Source organism: Pleuronectes platessa, chromosome 12 (assembly GCF_947347685.1).
Source record: "Pleuronectes platessa chromosome 12, fPlePla1.1, whole genome shotgun sequence".
Taxonomy (NCBI): Eukaryota; Metazoa; Chordata; class Actinopteri; order Pleuronectiformes; family Pleuronectidae; genus Pleuronectes; species Pleuronectes platessa.
The window spans coordinates 1,608,952-1,628,868 of record NC_070637.1 but is presented as its reverse complement, the minus strand read 5'-3'; the positions used below and the strand labels follow the sequence as shown (position 1 = coordinate 1,628,868).

The window sequence follows — 19,917 nt, the reverse complement described above, 5'->3', positions numbered from 1 at the left end:
GTGCAGAATGAGTATATACATCCATACAGGAGGTCAACCAGTAAAAAGTGGCCTACTATACACATAGTTAATATTGTCCATTGCATGTCTGTGCTTGTTACATGCATCAGTGTTTTTTGTCACCCATGTACTATTAGAACATAAGATAGATGCCCTACACATGAAGAGACTGCTCTGCAATGGCAAAACCTTAAGGACTTTCCCCAACAGCCTAATTGACACTCAATAATGCTACTTTGGCTCTAGGTTCTCAGTTTGTAAGTGATACATTTTAAAGAATACTGAGGGAGGGTCTATGTGGAACACTGCCTGGTTTTGTAAAGGTCTGGTGGACAATTAGGTCAGATCAGTGGGAGTAATGGACCTCACCCCTTTAAGAAGTTGAACCCATGCACACACACCAGGATGTTCCCATAGGCATCCACTTTGAGCAGATTACCATACACTGTGTCAAACACCAGCCCTCTGAGAAGAACAGAGACAGGTCAGTTAGCACAGAAAAGCAGACAAAAAGCACATTAGCGATCATTTGTTTCAATGCCATCCAAATATCAAGTAGGACTCAATACTGATTTCAAAAAGGCAGGGCTCTGTGAACGAACCTGGTGGGGAAGGAAGGGTCATAGACAAAGTTGAGCAGCTCTTGTGGATATCCAATGGACAACAGACGCTCCACTGTCAAGTCAAATCCCAGCGACTCATACTCAGGTGATTTATACACTACAAAGACAGGGGGACAGTCTCATGAAGATGAAGGCAGTGCACAAAAAACACTGAAGAATGACACACAGAGTTCAGGCGACATTTTATGACCTGCACCATGCTGTAAAGTCTTCCATCAATTATAACTTTCATGTTTACCTGGAAACCCTGTTGTTAAAGCAGATTCTTTACAGCCAGATTAACTGTTGCATTTGTATATTGTCATGACTTTATCTCCTTGTATAAAGAGTATTTTGGTTTTATTATTGACTCCTTTGTTTATTGTCTTATCCTTTGTCTCCCTGTGTTTAGGTTTGTGTTTGGATTTGTGTTCTACCTAAGTTTTCAGTTTCCGGTTTTATTTTGAAGTTTTGTTCCTTGTGTGTTTCCACCCTTACTTAATGTCTTTGTCCTGTTTCCGTGATCTAGCCACAGCAGCTAAACTTATACATGTCATCAAGGCTGATACCACAGGGCTCAAACTGCACTTACCTGCCAGAGTGTAATCCATATCAAAACCAAAACACTTCATCTTCTCCATGGCTAAGCTTCGGTTGACAAACACTCTGGTGGACAAGAACAGTGTATAGTCAATGGATGCATTACAGTCTGCAGTTCAAGCTGAGTGCTGCACATCTTATATGTCCTAAGCAACATAAATCCGTAGTGATATCACAAATAATAGAATATGCACTGAGTGGTAATGTGTTGCTACTGCAGTTAATGCAGTAGGTAGGAGTAAGTTTGACAGAGGGGAGAGTGCCTGAAATAAAAAAGGTGTTCAGATTTAAAGGTTGAGGCAAAAAAGAATGGTTTCTAATCATCAGAATGTGAGGTGACTTGTTTCGCCTGTGTGTATTTAAATCAAAGACAGCCAAATCTATAAAATAGAATGTATATTAATCGCAAAGGGAGCTTTAAGCAGAAAGGAAAATAAAATGCAATGCTATTCATAAAACACACACACCTGTAACCCTAGTAAGTACTTTTTTTTCTTGTAGTGGGATGACTCAGTTATGTCAAGTAGGTTAGCATAGTACTGGACTCAGCTCCAAGATCAAAGATCTATAGAATCAATATCAGCTGATGGATGAGTAAATCGTCATTATTTGCCAGAAACGAGTGTCACATAAGTGGTATCCTACCTTCAATTGTGGAACATTGTTTGGAAATTTAAGTTTGATGTAGAACACAGCTACATTACTTTTTGTAAGTGGTCTCTGTGCACCTGACTGCACATACTTGTTCAGTGCAACGATTTTGCACACACACGCACATACACACACACTCACATACAGTGCCTTGCATAAGTATTCACCCCCCTTGGACTTTTTCCCATTATGTACTGTTACTAACTGGAATTCAAATAGACTTAAATAAACTTTTTCCCGTTTGATCAACAAAACATGCATAGTACTTTGGAGGTGCAAAATAAATGTTATTGTGACACAAACAATAATGAGAACAAAAAAGTTGACATCTGTTGGGTGCATAAGTATTCACCCCCCTGTGTCAATACTTGGTAGAACCCCCTTTCGCTGCAATTACAGCTGCAAGTCTTTTGGGGTATGTCTCTACCAGCTTTGCACATCTAGAGATGGAAAGGTTTGTCCATTCTTCTTTGCAAAAAAGATGAAGCTCAGTCAGATTGGATGGAGACCGTCTGTGAACCGCAATCTTCAAGTCTTGCCATAGATTCTCTATTGGATTGAGGTCTGGTCTTTGACTGGGCCTTTTTAAGACATTAACATTCTTTAATCCAAACCATTCCTTTGTAGCTCTGGCTGTATGTTTAGGGTCATTGTCCTGCTGGAAGATGAACCTCCGCCCCAGTCTCAAGTCTTTTGCAGACTGCATCAGATTTTCTTCAAGGATTTCCCTGTATTTGGCTCCATCCATCTTTCCCTCTATTCTGACCAGTTTCCCTGTACCTGCTGAAGAGAAGCATCCCCACAGCATGATGCTACCACCACCATGTTTCACTGTTGGGATGGTGTGCTCAGGGTGATGGGCAGTGTTGGGTTTTCGCCACACATAGCGTTTTGCATTTAGGCCAAAAAGTTCAATTTTGGTCTCATCTGACCAGAGCACCTTCTTCCACATGTTTGCTGTGTCTCCCACATGGCTTCTGGCAAACTCCAAACGGGATTTTTTATGGATCCCTTTCAACAATGGCTTTCTTCTTGCCACTCTTCCATAAAGGCCAGATTTGTGGAGTAGACGACTAATAGTTGTCCTGTGGACAGATTCTCCCACCTCAGCTGTGGATCTCTGCAACTCCTCCAGAGTAACCATGGGCCTCCTGGTTGCTTCTCTGATTAATTTTCTCCTTGTCCGACTCTTCAGTTTGGGTGGACGGCCTCCTCTTGGTAGGTTTGCGGTTGTGCCATATTCTTTCCATTTTCTTATGATGGATTTTATGGTGCTCAGAGAGATGTTCAAAGCTCTGGATATTTTTTCATAACCTAACCCTGCTTCATATTTCTCCACAACTTTATCCTTGACCTGTTTGGTGAGCTCCTTGGTCTTCATGATGCTGTTTGTTCAGTAATGATCTCCAACAAACTCTGAGTCCGTCACAGAACAGGTGTATTTATACTGAGATTAAATTGCAGACAGGTGGACCCTATTTACTAATTATGTGACTTGCAAATGTGACTTGTGAATGCAATTGGTCGCATCAGATCTTTGTTAGGGGTTTCACAGTAAAGGGGGTGAATACATATGCACTCAACACTTTTCAGATTTTTTTATTTGTAAATAATTGTGAAATCCATGTAATATTTCCCCCCACTTCCAAATGATGCACTATTTTGTGTTGGTCCATTACATAAACTCACGATGAAATAAATTTGAATCTGTGGTTATACCATGACAAAATGTAGAAAAGTCCAAAGGGGGTGAATACTTATGCAAGGCACTGTATACACAAATACAATATATGAAGGTGCAGAGTTAGGCCATCTCACCTTAATTATTAAGTTGTTTATATTTTTCAATTGAGGGTTCTTAGTCGTGTGAGCACAAATAATGCTGTTGGGTTTAATGTTGATGATAAAGTGGATCAATAATCTGGTTTCAATTCACCACCTTGCTACAAAATGGGGTTTGAAAAATGCATTCACAATAATTCTAAATGAGGCCCAAAAAGCAGCGTTTATCAGACTCAATGACCTATAATCCCAGAAATGTGAAAAAAACAAACAAAAAACGAATGATAATTAATGTTAAACACACAACATACTGTACATTCAGCTGGTAGTTTGTCAGATCCATCCACCTGAAGCTAATGAAGTCTAAACAGTCCTGTAATAAATAGTCGTTCTTGAAGGTCACAATGTTCAGGTTGTGTTGATTCAACTTTAAATCCTTTTTAAAGTCTGCAGTTAAATTGCATTATGTCATACTGAGAGTTGGTTGTAGTGTTTGGTCAACCTTCACTGACAAAATAACTATACTGTTAATAACTTGTGGCCCATCACAGTTTGATAATGATCCAAGTAAAATTTAATGTATTTATTTAATAAATATTAAATATCTCTAAAATAGTATTTTGCAGCATTGCTTTATTGTAGAGAAAGACAAAGTCATAGTGGTCACTGTTTGTCTACCACCAGGAGCACTGGGAGAAACTCTGTAGAGTTGTTAGACCAGTGGACCTTAAAATCATCTATATTTGTTCCCATCCATGGAAGGCAAGCAGAACTTGGCAGAACATCGGTCTTCTCTGTGAAGGTTGCCTATCATTGAAACTGCACATGACATCATGCTGTGTATGCTTGTATGGGCTCAAAAAAGATCGAAACTAAATAATGGCACTCAGTGCAGGCCCAACAGTCCCTTTTTAAAATGAACCAGGCTGAACCAAATTGCACACTCATAGATATTTATTACCTAAATATATTTGATTCTTTTTCATCGAGATTTCACCTGGGAAATCTGTGATGATGTCATAAAAAACACCCATTCTCACAATGTAAAAGGAAATGCAAAAAAAATAAAATAATGACAATCAAAAAATGAGAAAGCGATGAACCGGGCTGAAAAAAAACCCTCCTTGGCAGAATTAATAATCAACCCTGGCAAACCTGACCAAACACATATACAAATAAAATAATGTACAAGACGTACAAGAAAAGGAGCCAACACCAAATCACAATAACAATCAGCTGCTGTTCCCACAGAAATGAACCAGACTCAAAGAGTCAGTATGGATGGAGTTCCATGAGAGTTTGCTGGGCTATCAGTTCACAGTATAGACATCAAAGCAAAATATTAAAATTAAAAAAAACTTTATATGTCTAATTCACTTAGTAATTTATAGCACTTTGTTTTAACAACAATGGCATACCTCATTGCAGGATGGTTTAAGCCAAATCCCTTGGAAAGCTTTGCAATAAAGAACACATGTAGTAATACCATTGAACTTATGGCTGCTGGTCATACCTCTCATGTCATGCTATACAGCTTTGTTTCTGTAATGATCTATATTTTCTTGTAATTGTTGAGCAAAAACGGTAACATACCGGTTATCAATTTAATAACAGTCTTAGTCACACACATGTGGCATTTCATAGCAGATTTTTCAATACATTTAACGGCTCTATTCTTTTGTTGCAATCTTACTAATTTAGGTAAATAAGGTATTACAGTAATGTGGATTTTCTACATTTTAATTAAGCGTCCCTGCTCCTTTGAAGATAAACTAAGAATTGGTCAATATTCTGAGAAGTAGGTGATGATAAATGTCTATTTTGAAATTAAGTGTAAATGGCGAGGAATTCACTATATTCTACCCATTTGAATTTTAATCTCATTAAGTGATCAAGCTCTCATTCTTGACTAGGGGAATAGCAGCAAACCATTAGCCTGGATGCCAGATGAACTTAGCCCCGCACACAACATTTGAGGTCGGTAAGTTCGGTCTGGAGTCGCTCCGTGGGGGAGAAATTTTGCCCGGTTCGAAATCGACCGGACCAATCAGATTGTCAGGGCGGGCTTTATACGATGATGGACAGATGATCAACGGTAACGTAATCAACCACGTCATCAAAGAGCGCTTGGGTTGAATTAGTTTTTAACAAACATGCCTGCCGCTGTAGAGCTGAGATGTGTAGATGCTGCCATTGAGTCTGTTTTAGAAGACATCGACAGCGCATTCATTTTGAAAGAGGAACAGAGAACGCGGAGGCGACGCCAAATGGCCGCGCTAATCCCTATCGCGCCGGCGCTTGGCTGTTCACACTGGACACTGAAGCGACGCTGAACCGCCGGGCAGCGCTAATAATATCACACGTTGATCCAGTAGTATTCAAGCATATACTTACTTGTTGCTCCAACATTAAGCAACAGCGTCCCAACATTTGTCTTTCTTGGTGTTGTCTTTATACAACATGTGCCGAGGATCATACAACTCACTGCACTTCTCCACTTCAATTATTAATTTAATGTCATCCATGTTGAAGAACTTCTCCGCTGTTTGCTCCGTTAAATGCCGGGTGTCGAGGGTAAATTACGTATTCTCCACTCAAGCCTATGTGGAGAATACGTAGCCCCCCTCTCTCTCTTTTTATCTTTATCACTGCTTGTGTGGCTGTAGTGGATGGGCAGAGGGGGACATTTAATAATGTCATTGGTAAAATTAAAACTCCAGCACAACAGAAGGGGACTTCAAAGTATGGGATGCATATTTGATCATATAAATATGTAATCAATATCATTTAAAATCATTTTTCAGTGTGTTTCCTGTTGCGATACACTCGCGTCAAGCGCAAAAAAAAATACTCGACGCCGAAAGGATCGCTGCACAGCGCCAGGCAGCCTTGGTGCAGCGCGGTGCTTCAGCCTTCGCCGTGACCAGCACAAAGGTTTAACATGGGAGTGGATGGAAGCCAGCTGTTATTTAAGGCTTGGCGCTGCGCTTCAGCGTCTCTTTGGCGTCGCTTCAGCGTCCGTTGTGAACCCGGCGTTAGTAAATAACTCACAATGAGTCGCTCATAACTATGGAGTCGCGTAACATACGTCACATACTACGTTACTCTGATTGGTTGTAGGTCTATCCAATTGAGACAAGACATTTTTTTTTTCTGGTTCGGTTGAAACACGCCCCATAATCGCAGCCCAATGGAGCGGTATCAGACTCACATTCTGACTAGAATTGTGAGTATGACAACGTCAGGCTAGCGAACCATCAGTCACGACTCAAAATCCATTAGAACAAGTAACAAATTGAAAATCGAAAATTTTAAATCAATACTCATCAAGAATATCATACTCAGAATGCAAGAAATGGTCTTCATATCAAATTATTTCCCTCTACCAACCAGGCCAGTTGCAGAAAACATGGTTAAATCTCTTCTCCAGGAACAGTCCCTTCTGTTCATAAGTAGTTATGGTGCAGAATAATGTCTGGAAGTGGAAAAGTCTTATGTCACAGTAAAGTTTGACTCTTTGGATATATCAACACTGCGGCTGTGGCTGAGGGGTAGAGTGGTCGTCCTCCAACCTGAAGGTTGGCAGTTCGATCCCCAGTCTGACCCATCTGCATGCCGAGGTGTCCTTGGGCAAGATGCTGAACCCTGAATGGGCTTAGAATAACTAAGTGCTGCGAATAGATGCACTGTATGAATGTGTGTGTGAATGGGTGAATGTAGAACTGTACTGTAAAGCGCTTTGAGTGGTCATCAAGACTAGAAAAGCGCTGTATAAATACAAAGCCATTTACCATCATGTCATCCTATTCAACATATGTCATATTTAATTTATGAATGAATTATTGGAAAAACTGAGTGAACCTTAGATCGCCAAAATATAATTATTTCTTGATTCCAATTGAATGTTTAAGCTACATTTTGAGAGATTGCCTCAAGGTGCTCCTGATTTTTAAATTTCAAAATAATATGACAGACAGATGGACTAACTGAAAACATGCCTCCAGCCGTAGCTGTCAGGGGTGCAGATGCATAACTAGATGAGGCATCTGAACAAATGTGACGTATGTCAGCTTTCTGTAAAAGTACAATTTTAATCACAAAACAAATAATTTAACAACTGAAGAGTCTGGTTAGATTCATATCTGCTCAGAAAAATTTGGGGGAACTTAAATCATGCATTAGAACTTGATGAACAAATTATTCAAGTTGAAAATCTTTACCGGTGTACATTCTATAAATTGTTGAGAATAAAATGATATAACAACGGTCAATGGAAACCAAAATCATTAACCAACTGAGGCCTGGAATCAAAATCATACTGAAAATCTAAGACGAAAACTGAAAGCACAGACTGATCAAACTTGCCTAACTTTATCACAGCAGCTCATAATGTGACTCAGTAATGTGTATGGCCCCCACGAGCCTGAATGCACACCAGGCAACATCTGGGCATGCTCCTGATGAGTTGGCAGATGGTGTCCTGGGGGATCTCCTCCGAGACCTAAATCAGGGCATCAGTGATCTCCTGCACAGTCTGTGGCGGTACTTGGCGGTGTTGGATGAACTGATACATAACATCCCATAGGTGCTCAATTGGATGTAGGTCAAGGGAACATGAGGGCCAGTCAATGGCAACAATGCCTTCGTCATTCAGAAACTAGATACACACTCTGGCCACAGGAGGAACCTGGGGCCTACTGCACCAGCGAAGGAACCCGGGGCCCAGTGCACCAGCGAAGGTCGAACAATCTCTCTGAGGATTCAATCCTGGTACCTAACAGCAGTCAAGGTACCATTGGCTTGACTTGGAGGTTTGTGCAACCAACCAAGGATATGCCTCCCCAGACCATCACTGACCCACCACCAAACCGGTCATGCTGGATGATGTTACAGGCAGCATAAGGTTCACCACGATGCCTGTCACATGTGCACAGTGTGAACCTGCTACTATCATAGAAGAGAGCGTGGCGCCAATGGCGAACCTGCCAATTCTGATGTTATCTGGCAATTGCCAATCGAGCTGCAGGTGCTGGGATGTGAGCACAGGTCTCCCTAGAGGTCGTCGGGCCCTCATGCCTCCCTCATGGAGTCTGTTTCTGACAGTTTGGTTAGAAACATGCACACCAGCCTGAGGTCATTTTGTAGGGCTCTGGCAGTGCTCCTCCTGTTCCTCCTCGCACAAAGGGGCAGATACCGGTCCTGCTGCTGGGTTGATACGGCTCTGCCCAGCTCTCCTTGTGTAACTGCCAGTCTCCTGGTATCTCCTCCATGCTCTTTAGACTGTGCTGGGAGACACAGTAAACATTCTTGCGACCACATGTATGGATGTGCAAGTCAATGGCAGAAGAGCAGGAAATAATACATACACTACTGGTATGAAGGCCCATGGTATCATCATTTGAACCATCATATTTAAAGAAGGACAACATGACTGCGACAGAAGCTGGGATAATTGGATAATTAGATATGCTTTCAAAATCTTAAGTATACCTTAAGGTGAGTTATGTTGTACTGTCATGTTGAGAATCAGATATAACTTCTGTCTAAATCCATTTCTGGCCACTTCATGTAGGCCTATAAATAGTCTAATACTGATTACTTTACCACATCATGGTTATGCAATGCTTAGTGTGTTGCTATAATGCATAATTCTGCTATGCTATGAAATTTGAATTGCTGAGTGCGATAGACTAGGTTCTGCTTTAATGTGCAGTAACTGCTACCTGTTGCAAAATATTTTCTGCACGGTTTTGTTTTATAATTTTTTCCCCCCTCTGTCATGAAAACGCATGGGTGCTGGGAAGCAGGGCTATTTAGGATGTGCCGATTTGATTTACACAATGATATTGTTTGCATAATATTATTAACACAATGACCAGGCCCAGTAGTCCTCTTATGAAATGACGTTGAAATTCAATAGATTTAGATTTTTATTTGGTTCTGCACCAAATTGCACAGACTGATAGATATCAGTTCCCCTAAGCATGCCTCATCAAGATTCAGAAATTACATTCAGAAATCATCGAAAAAGATCTGTGACAAAATGTAATGTGTTCTTTCCTGACCCAGCCCTCATCCTTCTATAAAGTTTGCTGGTAATCCCTCCAGCTCTGTTTGCAAAATCTTGCTAACAGAACAATAAATATACAAACTAAAAGGGTGGTCTGAGATTGCATATCTCCGAGGTCTAATCCTCTAACTTGCTATGTCAAAGCAGCGTTTGCCATTAATTATCTAGGCATATTCTAAATTGTTCAGCCAGTTTTATAAATAACTAATTTTTTCACTTCTCATTATAACATAAGAGATCTGTAACTTGTGTACAGTGGTATTTGCCATGTGCTCGCTCTCCCTATGGCCCATTAACTTTTTACTGTCCATGCAGACAGTCAGACCACAGAGTGGCGAATGTATCTACAAGTTCAATTCAGTTCTCTCTCTCTCACAATAACCTATTTTTCCCTCTTTAGTCTTTAGTGAACCTATCACTTGGAATCTGTTGCACGTGAGAGCGACATCTATGCATGTGCTCATACATGGAAACGTTATGTGGTAATCTGTCTGTCTGTAATTTTTGATTAATCCTGTTAAATAAGACTGACAAAAAAAATTCCTTCTGTTTTAATAGTATGATGTCAATATCAGGTATTACAACAGTCCTATTCATCTGAGAAATGTTAAGGTTTTTTATTACTACGATTCCTAAAATTACAGGTTTATAAAACATTGGCAACAAATATACTTATCCATAAACAAAGTACTTTGTGGGAACTACTGTAATCTACTGTAAGTCAATCAATCTAATTTTATTTGTATAGCCCATATTCCCAAATCACAATTAGTCTCATAGGGCTTTAACAAGGTGTGACATCCTCTGCCCTTAACCCTCAACATGAGTAAGGAAAAATTACAAAAAAAAACTTTTAACAGGGTAAAAAGAACAGATCCCTCTCCCAGGACGGAAAGAAGTGCAATAGATGCCACGTGTAAAGGAGAACATCAGAAAGATATGAGAATTTGCAGCATTGATTAGAATAACACTTTCTAGCATAATGGAAGGTCAATGAATTGATGAATTATTGTCAGTAATTGTCGAGTATCTGAGGAGACATATTGTATATCAAGCATTCTTGTTGTAAGTGTTTCTTCAAGCTGCTGCATTGCTTAAATACTGTGAAAATTTAATTAATGTGAACTTGTTTTTAATCATTAATTTATGAGTAGCATTTCTAATGCTTAGAAAATAACCGATACTACACAGACCTCAAACAAAGACATCAGAAACTGGAGAATGGACTATGATGTTGGTGTAACTAGAGGATTTGTGTCAGGAACAAGAGAACTGGTCTATGTCAGTCTGACATACAAATACCTGTGATGTGCTTCACGTCGATACTTCCTCATGGCTACACCGTCCATGTTGGCTGGTAGGTCGGCATAATTCTGCAGATGGTCGCTCCATGAGGTAGTCATCATGCTCAGTAAACCTGGAGCCAAAACAACTTTTAAGATTTTAGTTAGGGCTGTGCTTTTTGTGACATTTTTTACACATGGAGATCATTCGTCTGTTTGATTCCATTGGTGCATATTTACCACAGCTGCACCACGTATGTAAAATGAATAAGGAATTATGAAAAAATGTAAATGTAGAAATACAAAATATTGATAAAGAAATCTAATAAAGAAATACAGACATAGCCTTTTTCATCACATGAAGTTTTATTTATTTATCTTTTTGTAGCACAACTTGCGTGAGTTACAATAAATTGTAAGGTGTAAATAAATTAAGAAATCAGATTTAAAGAGGCTGCAAAAGCAAAACACACAAATTGAAATATACAACTGCTGGAGAATCAGTTAAAGGTGGTTAAGGTGCTACAGACGGATTTTGCTCTTGCAGGCAAAAAAAGGAAACTAGAAACAGAGGAATATTGTCTTTCTGTGAGGTGAGTCAATCAGAAATTATGAAGCATATTGTGTCTCAGTGAAAAGAGACCATGTCTGGTATCTCCTTAAGTCTGAAGAACATCCTAATTAGACAAATACCCTGAATTTTGTTTGATAGAAAGGACTTTGGAATTGGATTACTTCAAAGGAAAAGAACTTCATAGTATTTGTATGACTAGCTTAAGATGATCTCAATTCACAAACTACTTACGTAAGAAATTATTTTAATACCACATCAACGTTAATTGAAAAGCAAGAAGAATTTTGTTATTTAGTTGGTACTTTTGCAAAGGATAAGTCAAAAAACTACAAGCAAAAGATCTTCATAGAATTTGTATGTATGGAAAATAACATTATTATTTCACATGAGTTAGACAAATAGGCTACATTTTGTTCTCTACTACTGAACTTTTTTATTTTTTTGTGAAAGTGTATTACTCCAAAAATACCCAGTAAGTAGTTTAGGAAGTACCTATTCCAAAAGCATAAGGCTCACAAAGTGATTAATGAAAATGTTTTAGTATCAGCTATCAGAGTATAACATTAATAATTAAATCACATTAAGATACAGGTGTGGGACTTCTGAGTTGGAATTTCTCTAAATTGATAAACAGCTTAAGTTAAGTGGGTGTTTTACTGGTTGAAAAATATGCTTCATGAGGATATAGTCCGTTCTTATCACCTTATGTATTTTGTCTCTAATTATATTCACCAGTCGCGTTCTTATTATTATATTTTTAGCGGGGACCATTAATATTGCATTGCCTCTTTCAGATAACTCTCATACTGCAACAATGCTGTTTTACCGTAAAGCCACAAGTAGACGCGCAAAAAAAACAACCGGTGGCGGCTGGCTTCCTAGATGACGGCTCACTTTACTGCAATTCTGGGCCGTTTCACCATGTACCATTAATGTCCAAATGCAGGCCATATTTAGGGGCTGCTTACTTAACCGCAGTGCCCTGACTTAAAGTAGAACACTGGCTTTTGGTCAACTGAGGGAACTAACTCTAAGGTTTGACAAAAACTTATTTCTGAAATAAGCCCAGTGGTCCACCGTTACTGCTGCAAGGAATTGAGACGAAGCTTTAGTTAGCTCGGTGTCCTGTAACGGCAGTGAAAGCTAAACTTAGCAGCTCCGTGTAGGGACGTTGTGTATCTGTTTTCAGTATGAAATCATGTCGGTCCGAGAAAAATTAAATCCTATAATGCGACGTCTCAATCAATCATCAATCAAATTTGATTTGTAAAGCCCATATTCACAAGTCACAATTTGTCTCATAGGGCTTTAACATGGTGTGACATCCTCTGTCCTTAACCCTCAGCAAGAGTAAGGAAAAACTACTAAAAAGCCTTTTAACAGGGTAAAAATACGTAGAAAGTCTACATGGTAAAACATCACTTCACCTCGCCAATCGCTGATTATGTAACAGTATTGTGACTAAGTGCTAACTGACCAAGACATGTCATAAACAACCATAGCAAAACACGCACCTTATCTTTTCTCCTTTTTTTCTTCTTCTTCTTTTTCCCTTCTTCTTCTTCTTCTATGGTGGGCTACAAAACAACAATAGTGCATGGCGCCACCTACTGTATAGGAATGTGTTATGCCATGACCTCATGAGTTATATTCTTTTATACCCGAGAAAATCTAAATGTATGATACAAAAGCGTATTGTATCCACTCGAGAAGATATATGTTCATTAAAACTGGGCAGGTTTTTCTTTTAGGAAAATTGTCTTATAAAATCAGTGTTAAAAAAATATATAAATTCTGCTTTGTGTTTCTGAACTAATGAAATAGTCTACTGTATAATCCATCCATAGGCTCTCACGTTCATGGAAGCAGACATGTACCGCCTGTTTAGTTTAATCTGGTTTTATTTTGGTTTGGGTTTGAGACATGCTGTCAATAAAGTATTGAGCGAATCAAACACACACTAAGTTACTTCAGGTCCTGATAACTAGTGAGGAGGTTTTTCTTTATTCAAGTGAGAGCAGGTCCGAGTGGAGGAGGACACAGAAACTCCAGCTCGGAACAAACCAACTGCAGTTTCTGCTCTGATCATTGAGCAGCTGTGACGAGATAAACTCTGGGTTTTCCCTGTTTCAGTTACCGGCTGCTTCACATAAACAAACTCTGGTCTCACTGCGCGTGTCTCTCTGAGCCTGTGTGTGTGTGTGTGGCCACGCCCCCTGCATTTGCATATAAATATGGAAATATAGAGAAAGTGAACCAATTATAATAAGGATAAAGAGTTAACGACAGTACGCTCTTCGATCAACAACATACAATACAACCTTTGCAGCTTAGAGCCTATGAGAGTAGGGTAACGGCCGTAGAAAAGCGATATCACCAACCACAGTTGGCCTTGTTCACTAGGCCTATGTATTCATTAATAATGAATAATAGGATAATGTATATATCAACTTGCCAGGCGTTCTTTCACTCATGAACAGCGCTGGCCAATATTCTCCTTTTGCCCTGAGCAATTGTCCATCCTGTCTACACAATCGGCAGCACCATGGATAGAGGACAGATCAGGTAAAACAACTCTGAAAGAGCCTGCGGTGTAAATCCTTCAGCACCATGGACAGCGGCATGCACACGCAGACACCTGAAGTGTGTTTACAATGTAGTTGCTGGTGTACTTTGATTTGAATGCTTTTGTTTCCTTCAACACTAGAGGCGTGCAAACCGCCGACAGGCACACCTAATCACATTTAGAAATAAATTACATATATTTCATAACAAGTTACATCATCCACCTTTTACTAGAAATGTGTTATTTTAATGGCAGTTGCAAGAATTTCAAAATCAAGTTTGGAAAAGATGTTGAATGTTTTTCTCCCTTCTGTGACTGTCATTCCTGCGTTATTGCGTCTCGCTCACCTTCTGACCAACAGATCAGCTTTCCTTCCCATACCAGCTGACGGAAGGATTCCCCTATAGGCTAAATTTTTACACATAGCATTGTCAGTTTTACAAAAAGGCTTCATTAGCAAAATAATTATTATAACAGTTAACAGTAATAATAACTAGAATGGCACCCAAACAGAAGCAACACTTGCTAATGAGCATGCTCAAAATGAAAATATATTATTTTCATTATCTGCAAGTCCTTTTGGCCTAATTAAAACTTTCTGAGGACATCCGAAAAAAGTATGAATGCAATCGCGTTCACATCCGGGGTCCGCATGCACTTCACTGCCTGTAGTGCTGTCCAAGGTACTGATGCACGCTACAGATTTATGCTTTGGCCACACTGCCTATATCTCTACCTGTGCGTTGTCTACCTCGCTGAACTGCTGCGGCTCGAATGCGCGTGAGGTGTCCACACAGACAGCACTGCTGCCAGCCCTATCTTTGAACATAGAATTAGTCTTTGATAAAGTCCATCAATAAAAGTATTGTTAATGTGGTGGAAAAGAATCCTTATTGTGGGAGAACATAGTGTGCAGCAGTGCTGGACGCAGCCCCAGCCTTGACCCCTCCTCTAATCAGTCAGGCTATATAAAGCACCTGGGAGCCTCTGTCTCTCTGCTATGGTTGCTCGTTATACAGGTATGTGGATCTACCCTGCCAGGCTCATTTGCTGTGGCATGCAAACTAAATTTACTGCCTCAATTACAGCCTGCATGTGCCCTATTGCCTGGCTGTGAGGGACACATGCAAAGGGACCATACTGGAGGTGGTGAGTAGGGGTGGCCCTAATATTTAATGTGTTTTTATGCAATATGGTCAGCCTAACCAACTGTGTTTTCTTTGTCTTAATGGTTCACATGCTGCTGTTTTGCTTGGTTCTATTTTGCTTGCTTTGGTTAATACTGGTTTTATTCCTTTTTGGCAGCATTTACTTTATGGTTTAGTTGTTTGATTTGTTATCTTTGGTTGTTTGAACAATTGGGTTAAATCATTATTGTTTATATTTTTTACAGATGTTTATGGCTATATTCTTGATTTCTATATTAGTTTTTGTTTCAGTGTAGCTTGTTAAGTGCCGCACTGCTGGGAGGCTAGATCCCCACATGACGCATGTAAGTGAGCACAGGGATAAGAGTGTATGTGCACAATGGTTGCTGTGTTTTGCTGTGAGGCACCCGAGGTGAGTAACTGGTGGCACCCCTTGGCACTCCTTTGGTTAGACTGCCTCTCCATTTACCATTACTGGGTGAATGGCAATAAACTGTACTGTTAAGCATTTGAGTGGTCATCAACATTAGAAAATATTGACTGTTGTCCTTTGACCACCGAAATCGAATCTGCTGCTATCAGACACGCACTGCGCCCTGCTGTTCCTTCCTTTTTTCTCTGGAATTGGTGCATGTGTGAAAGCAAATGTCAGAGTGAGACAGACCTTATACAATGAGGAAAGGCGGATAAGCCAGTAAAAGTATGGGATCCCCCACTGGATTCACCACAAAGATGTCATGAGTATTCGTGATGTCGGGCAGCTCTAAAACAAAACCATGTGATCTCTGCAACGGAGTTAATATGTCACTTACCCCCTCTGCCTGCTGCTGCTTGCTGCACTAACTCTTGCCTGAATAATGCAGAGGATTTGTTGTTGTGAACAACTCTGTGCAAAGAACCTCCCACTGTGTTGTACATGTGTGAAAGGGAAACATTGTACCCAAATCTCTAGATTTTACCGCGAGGTCATGTCTGAAAACACCTCAAGTCAATATTTGTGACCTCAAGGCATTGAGATACCGCATTTACAAGAATGGGATCGACGGACAAAGAACCCGGAAACATAATGCCTCTGGTCACTGGCTGTCACCTGCGCAGGGACATAACAATAGCCAGCTCCTGGCTTTGCTGCCACACAGGTTCAAAAAATCACCACCTTCTTTAAAAGTGGCACATTCTAAGCTGTAAGCATGGATGGAAATTGAATGTTAAAAGAAATGTAACTAATTTCACTAGAATTTTGTCTTAGCCTGATTCATCTTCCTACCAAATTTCATAAATCTAGGTAAAACTGCCTCCAGATCTAATTTGTTGAAAAGGGGTATGAATGCATCTTACAACACCATTAAATTAATAATACACATATAGATTTGAATTGTGATTCAAATCTAAATTTACTACAGTTTACTACGTTCCAGGGGATAACTCTGGAACGCTGTCAATCCTTGACTACAGCCTACTTCATGACAACATGAAGTAGGCTGTAGTAAACCTCAGTTTATTTTTACTTAAAAAATAATTGTTTTTGTCTATTGTCCTTTTTTACATTTCTTTATTTTCTTGTCTACATCTTTTTAACATGCTTGCTGCTGTAACAAGTGAATTTCCCGGGTGTGTGGGTAAATAAAGCCAGGCCTTTGAAACTGTCAGAACAGTTGGACAGAACAAAAGCAGACAAAACACATTGTCCTCGTGTTCCTGCCCTTCAGTCTGGTTCTGCCAGTTATTTGCCTTGAAAATGGCCAAAAATGAGAGAAAGCGAGAGAGACAAAGAGAGAGAAAAAGTCTACTGCCCATCAACTGAAGTTCTTTATGTTTTAGTATAACTACAGCCAGTGTGAGGTTTCTGGTATGACAACTGTAATTCCTTGTAAAAGGTAGTACCATGTACATGGTAAATGGTGTGTATTTATACAGCCCTTTTCTAGTTTTGATGACCAATGAAAGCGCTTTACGGTACAGTTTATTGCCATTCAAACACATAGATTCATACATTACATCTATGGGCAGCACTTTTCCTTTGCGGGGCAATTCGGGGTTCAGTTTCTTATCCAAACACAAGACTGGGATATAACTGCCAACCTTCTAGTCAGACCACCACCCTTAACAAAATAAATACTGAAATAAATACCAGTACTATATAGTATGAAGCCGTGCATCTTCTACTCCGGGCAAATATTTCATAATAAAAAAAAACGTCAAAAACTAATTAATGGATTCAGTCAATAGAAATGCTTAAGCGCTTTTATTTTGAAACACGTAGGCTATACGAAGTGTTCCAAACATTTATGTTTGTGATATATGCAACAGATAAGCATTGAAACTCTGGTCAAAGATCATTTTCACTCTCTATTCTGCTCTAAACTGCACGCAGAACACAGAAAATTGGTGAGACCTTTATTCTGTAGACCAGTGGTTCTCAACCTTTTTTCAGTGATGTACCCCCTTTGAAAAAATGTTTCAGCCGAGTGCCCCCTAACCAGCGCAAAGGAATTTTGGTTGAAAGAAAGATGTAATACACATTGCTGTGCCATCATTATCTGATTTATTAAACTTTGTAACTAGACACTTTCAAATTTAAAACTCCATCAATGTCATAGCATTGCTCATTTGTAGTTGTTTCTTTTGAACTATTTTGAAATAAAAATAACTAAAGACTAATTATCTCAATTATAAATAAAGATTTGTGCACATAAAAATAATTATCAACTTAAAGTGTGCCAGGTTTGGTCAAACCATCCTGGTATGGGGGAGACTCAGGGTTTTTAGGATAATGCAATTGAATAGCCTACTGAATATAAAATTAATTTCATGAACGTACCCCTTGGAGTACGCGTACCCCCATTTGAGATCCACTGCTCTAGAAGAGCAGCACGGCTGAACCGCAGCCGGTGTGGCTGGTCAATCTGTTAACATTGGCACGGATATGAAAAGCAAATCGTTCTCGTGCTATTCCATTGCGCAACTGCAGCCCGTTTGGCCTTGGTGTTACTATACAGCTGTGAGGAATACCTGGCTTGTATAATTTGCAACACATGAAGACTGGATGGACAGAGACACAGATAGAGCTCATGAACTGGAATGGCACTCAGAGAGCGCATACCTCTGTGAAGGCCCCAAAATCCCCTTAAGAAACCACATTCACTAGAATTTTGATGGTATTTGGAATAGCACCAATGTTTTATTTTATTTGGAATAGCATGAACATGCTTGATTTTATCATCAAGATTAATTATCTACAAACATTTAAAAAAAAATCCTATCTCACAATGTTAAAGCAAGTGAGAAAAATCTGGATGCACCTCCTTAGCATTTCTATGTAATCTTGTGTCAGAGACAAGGTTGAAAACATTACCTCCTTGGGGGAGGTAATACAAACGTCTCCACCTTACGAACACTAGATGGCACCATTGGTACAAATATGTCTTCAGCAGCACTTCCAATTGTCTAGCCAGCTCCATGCCTCAGAGCTTCAGGAAATAAGCTCATAGGGGTGTGATTCAACACCCCTATCAGCCCAACCATAAACTGTTCTGCCTGCTGCCATCTGCCTGACAGTACCGCAGCATTTGGGCCAGCACCACCAAGCTAAGAGATAATTTCATCCCCCAGGCCACAAGACTCTGCACCTTCCTACACTGCTGGGTGTAAAGGTCCTCCATGGATGGCTGCCTTATGGTTCAGGGTGGTGCAGCTGCCATACGAGGCGGTGATGCAGCCAGTCAGGATACTCTCTATGGTGCACCTGTAGAAGTTGCAGCGAATCATGGCATCCATGTTGAGCCTCCGCAGCCTGCGGCGGCAGAAGAGCCGCTGTCTGGTCATCTTGCTGATGGAGTCTGTGTGTTGAGTCCAGGTCAGGTCATCACTGATGTGAACCCAGAGGAACCTGAAGCTGCTGACTCTCTCCACCGTAGTCCTGTTGATGGAAAGGGGGTCATGTTCTCCTCCTTGTCTCTTCCTGTAGTCCACGATCAGCTCCTTCATTTTGCTGACGTTGAGATGGAGGTTGTTGTCCTGGCACCAAGATGTCAGGGCTCAGACCTTCTCTCTGTAGGCCTTCTCATCGTTTCCATTGATCAGGCCTATGACGGTTGTGTCATCAGCAAATTCGATGATGGTCTTGGAGCTGTGGGTGGCCATGCAGTCATGCGTAAACAGGGAGTACAGGAGAGTGTTGAGAGTCAGGGGGGAGGATGTGGTGCTGCCTATCCGCACAGCCTGGGGTCTGCCCGTAAAGAAGTTCAGGATCCAATCACAGAGGGCGATGTTGATCCCAAGGTCTCTGAGCATGATGATGAGCTTCAGGGGCGCTGAACTGTAGTCAATGAACAGCATTCTCACATATGTGTCCCTCTGGTCTAGGTGAGAGAGAGGAAGCGTGTAGGGATAGGGAAATGGCAGAGATGCAGGGACTTCAGTCTGGAGCAGTGACAGGTTGAAAATGACTATCACATCTTCCAGCTGATCCGCACACACCTTGAGAGCTCAGCCAGGGATGCCATCAGGTCCAGGTGCCTTGCATGTGTTAATCCTTTAAAGTGATCTCCACACATCTGCCCTGGATATTACAGGTGATAGCGGTCCTCCTGGGCCTGTTGTATCTATACAGCCGGGGAGCATTAAAGGTGTTCCATTCCT

The 19,917-nt window shown here is 40.4% G+C and overlaps 1 protein-coding gene across 2 annotated transcripts in view; it reads right to left on the bottom strand.

Moving 5' to 3' along the window:
- Positions 1 to 13,166, bottom strand: part of nt5c2a (5'-nucleotidase, cytosolic IIa) — a 32,629-nt gene extending 19,463 nt beyond the window's left edge. The window contains exons 1-5 of one of the 2 annotated variants that reach the window (XM_053436321.1): positions 13,077 to 13,166; positions 11,008 to 11,122; positions 1,195 to 1,268; positions 603 to 720; positions 370 to 465 (exon numbers count right to left, since the gene is read on the bottom strand). In XM_053436321.1, coding sequence (XP_053292296.1) covers positions 370 to 465; positions 603 to 720; positions 1,195 to 1,268; positions 11,008 to 11,111 — 392 coding nt within the window. In that variant the 5' untranslated portion in view covers positions 11,112 to 11,122; positions 13,077 to 13,166. Of the gene's footprint in view, positions 1 to 369; positions 466 to 602; positions 721 to 1,194; positions 1,269 to 11,007; positions 11,138 to 13,076 lie in introns of both variants that reach the window. The other variant, XM_053436322.1, reaches the window with a different exon arrangement.
- Between the last annotated feature and the right edge of the window lie 6,751 nt (positions 13,167 to 19,917).